Consider the following 8,229-nt stretch of genomic DNA (forward strand, 5'->3'; position numbering starts at 1 on the left):
GTTTCGTTTGAAGCTTGGCAAGCCTATTTGAACTTTTGACTGGGATTTTTTTGTTTAAGATATATACTTTTTTTTTCTAATTACATATTTGATTATGAATTCTGTTCCTCTCATTCTGGCTTCTTCCTCAAGATCTTTCTTGTCAATCCAAAGTAACATAGCACTTGTCAGTAGGAGACAGTCAGATGTATGTCATGCAAATGAATGAATATATTAATGAATACAATCGAGCTGATGGATAGAACAATAGGAGGGATAACTAGCTGGAAATGTGGTTTTGAAATGTTAGAAATAAGGGCTAGAAATACAGATCTGTAGTGTTTCCCCATTGGGGTGATAGTGGGAATTATAGGAGGGGGTGAGATCAGCTGGGATGAGAAGGCAGAAGATTGACCTCACTTGGGGAAGCAACTTAGGCTGAAGAGCCTCCTACGGATGGGAGTGGGATGAGAAGAGAGCAAGGCAAGTTCTCGTTAGCTTAATGCGTTTCTTTTCTCCCTTCCTTTACCATCAGGGTTACGGAGATGTACTTCCAACTGAAAGAAATGAATGAAAAAGTGTCTTTTATAAAGGACTCTCTACTGTCCTTGGACAGCCAAGTGGGACACCTACAGGACCTCTCTGCCCTGACAGTGGATACCCTAAAAGTCCTCTCCGCTGTTGACACCTTACAGGAGGATGAGGCTCTCCTGGCCAGCACAAGGCATCCTCCTTGCAGAAGACTTCCCCACAGCTGGAGCAATGTCATCTGTGCAGGGGTTTTAGGCAGCATGGAGATCTCTGGGGAGAAGCAGTATCAGTATTATAGCATGCCTCCTTCTTTGCTGCGGAGCCTGGCCAGGGGCCAGCACACCCTGAGGGTGCACAGGGGACCCCTTCTTGAGATTACAGACAGTCAGAGAAAGGCTTCAAATCTAAGAGATGAGCAGGAAAAGCAAGAGACAGAGACTAGTATAGTTGCTTCTGGGCTGTCCCTTTACAAGCAAACACACCCAAAGTATGGCCAGTTTCTTCTGGTCCCTTCTTATCTGAAGCAGGTTCCTTTTTCTGAGGAAACTGACTTGCCCCTGTTCAGACCGTCCATGGAAGCAGGTATAGATGTGCTGGCAACAGAACAGGTCACCAAGAACGAGGTCTCTGTCCCTCTGACTTGGCAGACCCCAGCTGTCTCAGCGCAGGGCTCAGTAGCTGAGGCCGAGGAACAGTACGAGTCGATTGCCCACACACCAACCAGAGAAGACGAGGGGGAACAAGTTCTACCCACTTTGATTTGCACACCTGCACCCATGAAAGTGACCTCCCTCCCTTTCCAAGCAGAGAGCGCACCGACTGGAGGTGGATACGTGAACTGGGCATTTTCAGAAGGTGATGAAACTGGTGTGTTTAGCATCAAGAAAAAATGGCAGACCTGCTTGGCCTCTGCTTGTAGCAGTGATGAGAATGACCAGTGCCAGAGGCAGGTCCGGGCCAGATCCCTATCTGATAACTCATCAAGCTTGGCCCAGAGCAGTGATGGCTCAGAGAGGGGTCCATGGCTGCAGCCAGACACATCCTTCTGGATCAATCCTTTCCGCAGAGATAGGCCCTTCACTCGGAGTTTGAGATTCCACAAGGAGGAGAAGCTGAAGATCTGTAAGATGAAAAGTAAGAAATGATTGTATTTTTGTTTAAAAAAATGAACTATTAAATTCTATGCATTGCTATTATTTTCTTAAAAGTTGATCATCTTTGACTATATTCTCATTCTCCCCATTCTCAGTCATCTGTAAAGCCAAATGGCCCCCTACGCAATCTTCTTAAACTTTTTCATGCAAATGCTTTCCTTTGTAGACCTTTCAAGATCCTCAGAGATTGGGCAGTCAGCATGGATCAAGACAAAAATGCTAATCAAGGATAAGAGGTCGTCAAAGAAAAAGAAGAAAACACAAGGACTACAGGTGCCAGTAAGTGTCTTTCGTGTTGTTGGCAGTGGAGGTAGTAGCCTATCTTTTTTTGGTTTCTCTTGTTGTAAAGTGCCAGGCATGCTAGAAAATAGCACTGTAGTGGAGGGAGTGCAGATTTAGGAGTCATCAGAGTGGAAATGCCGCAGCTCATTTATCAGCTCACATGCTGAAGGACACTTGTGTTATTTTCAGTTTTTGGCTATTCCAAACAAAGCTGTTATGAACATTTGTGCACAAGTCTTTGTGCGGACATATGTTTCAGTTTCTCTTTGGTAAATATTTAGGAGTGGAATGTCAGAGTCATATGGTAAGTATTTGTTTAATTTTAGAAGAGACTTCCAAACTGCTTTTCGAAGTGACTGTACCATTTTGCATTCCCACCGGTTTATGAGGAGTAGTTTATGAGTGGTGCACATTCTCACCAATCCTTAGTATGCTCCGTCTTTTTAATTTTAGCCATCGTAGTGGGTGTGCAGTGGTATCTCACAGTGATTTCATTTGCATTTCTGTAGTGACTAGCGCTGTAAGGTATCTTTTCACATGTTTATTCGACATCCATATATCTTTTTTGGTTACCTGTTTTAAACATTGGATTGTTGAGGGGCACCTGGCTGGCTCAGTCAGTAAAACATGGAACTCTTGATCTTGGGGTCATGAGTTCAAGCCCCACATTGGGCATAGAGTTCACTTAAAAAAAAAAAAAAAAAAAAAAAAAAAAAAGGGGGGTTGTCTTATTAAGTTGTCAGAGTTTTTTCTAGATATAAGCCTGTTGTTGGATATATGTATTATAAATATTTTCTCTTGGTGGCTTGCCTTTTACTTTTCATAAGTGTACTTTGAAGCACATACATTTTTTATTCTGATGAAGTCCCTTGGTTGTTTTTTTCATAGTCTATGTTTTTCATATCATATTTAAGAAAACTTGGAAAACCCAAGATCACTAAGATTTTCTCTCATGTTTTCTTCTAGAAGTTTCATAGTTTTTGCTCTTATATGAAGGTCTAGACTCACTTTGAATTAATTTTTGTGTGTGATATTAGGTAAGGATTGAGGTTCCTCTCTTTTTTTCTTTTTTCCTCCCTCTTTCTTTCTTTGTTTCTTCTTTCTTCATGTCCTTACTTGAATACAAATATCAATTTTTTCTACTATTTTCTGGTAAAAGGATTATATTTTTCCTATTGAGTTGTCTTAACACCTTTGTCAAAAATTAATTGGCCATGTATATCCATAATATGTGTAGATCTATTTCTGAATATATTCTATTCCATTTATCTATATGTCTATCTTTATGATGATATTACATTATATTGAATACTGTAATTTTATATTAAATTTTTATATTGAAATCACGTAGTATAGGTCTGCTGAAGTTTTTCTTCCTTTTCAAAGGTTTTTTTTTTTTTTTTTTTGGCTATTCTAGTTTCTTTGCATTTCCACATATACTTAGAATAAGCTTGACAGTTTTTACAAAGAAGCCTCTTGGGGTGAGTAGAATTGCTGTCAGTCATCTTGGGGAGAATTGACATCTTAACAGTAATGACTTTTCTGATCTAAGAACGTGATATATCTATTTATTTAGATATTCCTTAATCTCTCTCAGCAGTGCTTTGTAGTTTTTGGCATAGAGCTCTTGCACATATTTTTTTAAATGTATCCTTAAGCACTTAATATTTTTATTTTATTATTATTGCAATTATACACAAATTAATTTCTGATTCTTTGTTGGTGGTGTATAGAAGTATACTTTTAAAAAAATTGATCTTATCTTGTAATCTTGCTAAGGTTATTAATTTGTCTGAGTAAATTTGCTTCTGCAGAATTTTCTATATAAATGGTCATGTTATCTACAAATGAAGATAGTCTTACTTTTCTTTCAAATCAGGATGTGTTTTATTTATTTTTCTTGCCTTATTATGTTGGCTAGAATCTCTAGTTATAAACTGAATAAAAGTGGCAAAAGCAGATTCCATTCCTTGTCTCTGCTCTTAGGGGGAAAACATTTGGCTTTTATTAGTAAGTAACAATGTTAGCTGTAGCTTTTTACGTAGATGCCCTTTATCAAATTAAAAAACTTCCATTCTACACTTTGTTTTCTGGGAATTTTTACATTATTAGATCTTAGCATTTGTCAAATGCTTTTTCTGCACCTACTTATATAAACAGATGACTTTGCCTTCTTATGTTAGTCTGATTAATTATATTAATTAATTTTATAATGTAGAATTACTATTTAGAATGTTAAATCAACCTGGCTGGGATGAACCCTGCTTGATCATGATGTATTATCTTTTTTTGTATGCTATATTAATCTTGCTAAAATATTAATAAGATTTTTTGGCATCTGTATTCTTGAGGAATAGTTGTCTCCAGATCTCTTTTCTTGCAATGTCTTTGGTTTTGGTATCAGGGTGGTGCTGGGCTTACTGACTGAGTTGAGAAGTATTCTCTCTTCAGGTTTCTAGGTGAGTTTGTGTAGAATTGATACAATTTCAACTTTTATTATTTGGTAGAATTAACCAATGAAACCATCTTTGTGGGAAATATTTTAGCTACAAATTCAATTTATGTAACAGAGGGCTATTGAGGTTATCTGATTCATCTTGAATGTGCTTTATTTGTTTGTATCTTTCAAGGAATTTGTCCATTTCATCTAAGTTGTTGCATTTATTGGCATATAGTATTATAGTATTCTTTTATTATCCCCTTATTGTCTATAGGATCTGTAGTGACATCACTTCTCTCATTCCTCATGTTTGAAATTTGTGTTTTCTTTCTCTGTTTCATGATTAGTCTGGCTACTGGTTTATCTGCTTTGTTGATCTTTTCAAGAACCAGTTCTTGGTTTCATTGATTTTCTCTGAATACTATTCCATTGATTTCTGCTCTCTATTATGTCTTTTGTTCTGTTTACTTTGGGTTTAATTTGCTTTTTCTGCTCCCCCTAGTTTGTTAAGAAAGAAGCTTTGGTCATTGATTTGAAACTGTCTCTTAATACAGGCACTTAGTGCTATAAAATCCCCTCTAATCATTGTTTTAGCTATATCCCATAAACTCCAACATGTTGTGTTCACATTTTCATTTAGTGAGTCTTTTTTTTTAAATGTTTCTTTATTTATTTCTGAGAGAGAGAGAGAGAGAGAGAGAGAGAGAGAGAGCACGAGGAGGGGAGGGTCAGAGAGAGAGGGAGACACAGAATCTGAAACAGGCTCCAGGCTCTGAGCTAGCTGTCAGCACAGAGCCCGATGTGGGACTCGAACCGACGAACCGCGAGATCATGACCTGAGCCGAAGTCGGACACTTAACCGACTGAGCCTCCCAGGCGCCCATAGTGAATCTTTTTATTTATTATTGGAAAGCCTTCCTTTCAGTTAGCATTCCATAGGACTTCACCTTTCCTGATCTTAATGTTCTGCTAATTTTTCCATATAATAATCTGGATGCATTTTTAAAAGCACCTCAGCTCTTTTTAGGATGAGAAGCTGAAGCAAAGAGGTAAGTATTAAGACAATTATATAAAATTACCTTTTGCAGGGAGAGATTTAGCTTGGTAAAGATGACTCTCAGGGAAAATGCTATGAGTTTTTGGAATCTTATGAAATATGAATTCAGTAGATTTATGTTTTGCAATGGTTAAAATGGCTAGAATTTAACTAGAAATTGCAACTGAGATCAGGTACTAATAACTTGCATTTGTTTCTTTCTTTGTATTTGGTCAATTTATCTCATTTTTTCCCTGTCCCTGGTTAGTACATATGACAGCCACTATTGTTGGCTACCTGTTATTTTAATGACAAAGGGAATGGGACTCCCAGACATTTGCCCAAGTTTACATCATAGACTCTCTACTGACTGAGCCAGCCAGGAGCCCCTTCAAGTTCACAAAACTGCTAAGTGACAAATCTAGAATTTCAACACAAGCTCTTTTTGGATCCAAGCCTTATTTTATTTTATTTTGTTTGGTTTGGTTTGGTTTGGTTTGTTTTTTTGTTTTATTTTATTATTTTTTGCTCTGTGCCAGTGGTTCTCAAAGTGTGGTCTCCTATTAGCAGTATTAGCATTACCTGGAAACTCATTAGATATTCAAATTCTTTGTCCCTCTAGACCTACTGAATCACAGATCTTGGAGGTAGGACCCAGTGATCTGTGGTTTAGCATAGGCTTGAGTGATTCTGACGTACACTCAATTTTGACAGCTGCTTCCCCCACCCTGGTTCTCACTCATGAGCACAAACAGTAATTACATGGGTACTTGTATCCTGCCAGAATGGCTGATGGGAGTTTCCAAAGATTTCCAGGTGATTCTAAAATGTGAAGCCAATGTTAACAACCACCGCTGCTCACCATAGTACCTCTGTGAGTCACATTAATGACTCAAAATGTTTTCAGATTAACGTCACTATGTTCTAACAAGTGTCTTCCTCTCCAGGTCATAATGGTCGACACCTGCTCCCAAAATGACCAGTTGAATTCAGAGCTGGGAGAAAATAACATCTCAGAAGGAGAGGAGTGCAGCAAGAACTGGCTCACGGTGTCCAAATATAGTCAGATAAGTATGTAACAGTCTAGACTCTCAGATCTTAAAAACTCTGGGAGAGTTTTCTCCCTCTACCCCCAGACCACTGGTGGTCCCTGCTGTTCTTCCAAGTGGAGATGAGAGAATGAGAGGGTGGCAACGCCCATTTAGGAGGATAGTTCTTTTCCATTTTTACTTTTATGAAAAGGACAGAATTTTCATTCACTTAATGGAATAGTTGTTGGGGTCCAGAAAAGAAAAATCAAGGTTTAGATAGTCTCATATCCAGAGCTGTTAAACCTGGCTCAGAGACTGTACTTTAGTCTGATGTGTGGAGCGGGGAGGTTGTCTCATATTATAAATTCTTAAGGTTCATGAGCCATTGATATGGACCCTTACACGTATTCAGTGGGATGAGTTGTTGTTGGTACTTATAACTGCTGACATATAGCCTTTCTTCCATGGGCAAGTATCTCTTAATGGTGTTTGTGAAGGAGAAAAGATGGATCAACAAGCTACAAGTGAAAACTGAGGTCGGCAGAGAATGTGAAATAAGGCTGGACAGGCAGAATCAGGGCAGATTATGAACAGAATTGGTAGTGATGATCAGAACTTTGAACTTCTTGCATTACACAGTAAGAGACCCTTACTAATTCTATCACACATTTGAGGTTTATTCCTTTGTAGGCAAAGCCCTATGTAAATATATGACAGGCAGCCTTCCATGTAGGGATGCAGGGACCAGGTTCCATGGTGTAGCTCTATCATGTTCAACACGGGGCTCCCAGGATCTCCGTGGGGCACCTCTATGGCTGCCACGGTGAGACAGAATGTAGTTGATATCCATATTTTGTTTATTCATTCATCCATCAATGGACATTTGGGTTGTTCCCATCTCTCAGCTACTGTGAATAATGCTGTTATAAACACGGGTGTGCAAATATCTTCTTTGATGTGACATCTTTTTTACCTTTAGCTGTGGAGTTTATTCTGACAGTCTTCAGGTCAATTTCTGGGGTCTTTAGGATGATTTGGTAGTTATCTAGTTGTATCTGTGGGAAGAGGCGAGCCTAGGGTCCCCTACTCTGCCACCATCTTCCTCACACTCCCTTTTCCTAATTTTTAAACAAAAGGAACTATGTGATCCAGGACTCGTATAAGCTTAAAATTACTTGACATACTAAACTTAAGGTACAACTAGACAGTGTCTTGAAATTTATGTTATTATGCTTCTTTTAAACCTTGCTTTGCCCTATGGTCAGTTGTTTTCAACCGTGAGGCTATTTTCTACACCTCCTACCTCTCTTCCCTGGGACATTTGACAATGTCTAAAGATACTCTTGGTTGTCACAACTAAGGAAGATGCAGGTACTCTTGACATCTAGTGGGTAGAGGCCAGGGATGCTGCTAAAAATCCTATAGTGCATGGGATAGTCTCTCTGCTCCTGACAAGGAATCATCCAGCCCAAAACGTCAGTGTCAAGGTTGAGAAACCCTGGTTTATATTTTAAAATACTCAATTGTCTGCTAAATCAGAAAATCAGGTGGACTCTAAGCTGAGAGAGATCTTAGAAATTAAAACACCTTGACAATAAATTATTTGTAAAAAATAAAAAAAGAAAGAAATTAAAATCTTCAGAACCCCCTTAATCTACATATAGGACTCAAAAGCTTAATTGGCTTGCTTTAAGTCACACAGTTTATAAGAACCTACAATATTGAATAAATCAAATACCATACTAAAGATATGATTCTAGGACCACTTGCAAATTT

The 8,229-nt window shown here is 38.4% G+C and overlaps 1 protein-coding gene across 2 annotated transcripts in view; it reads left to right on the forward strand.

The window, feature by feature from the left end:
* TRPM6 (transient receptor potential cation channel subfamily M member 6) overlaps positions 1–8,229 on the forward strand; it is a 154,123-nt gene that overhangs the window by 114,724 nt on the left and 31,170 nt on the right. For both annotated transcript variants that reach the window (XM_077759376.1, XM_077759377.1), the window contains 3 exons: positions 515–1,644; positions 1,831–1,943; positions 6,370–6,493. In XM_077759376.1, coding sequence (XP_077615502.1) covers positions 515–1,644; positions 1,831–1,943; positions 6,370–6,493 — 1,367 coding nt within the window. The remainder of the gene's footprint in view (positions 1–514; positions 1,645–1,830; positions 1,944–6,369; positions 6,494–8,229) is intronic.

Source organism: Crocuta crocuta, unplaced genomic scaffold, assembly GCF_008692635.1.
Source record: "Crocuta crocuta isolate KB4526 unplaced genomic scaffold, BGI_CrCroc_1.0 scaffold41, whole genome shotgun sequence".
NCBI classification, from domain to species: Eukaryota; Metazoa; Chordata; class Mammalia; order Carnivora; family Hyaenidae; genus Crocuta; species Crocuta crocuta.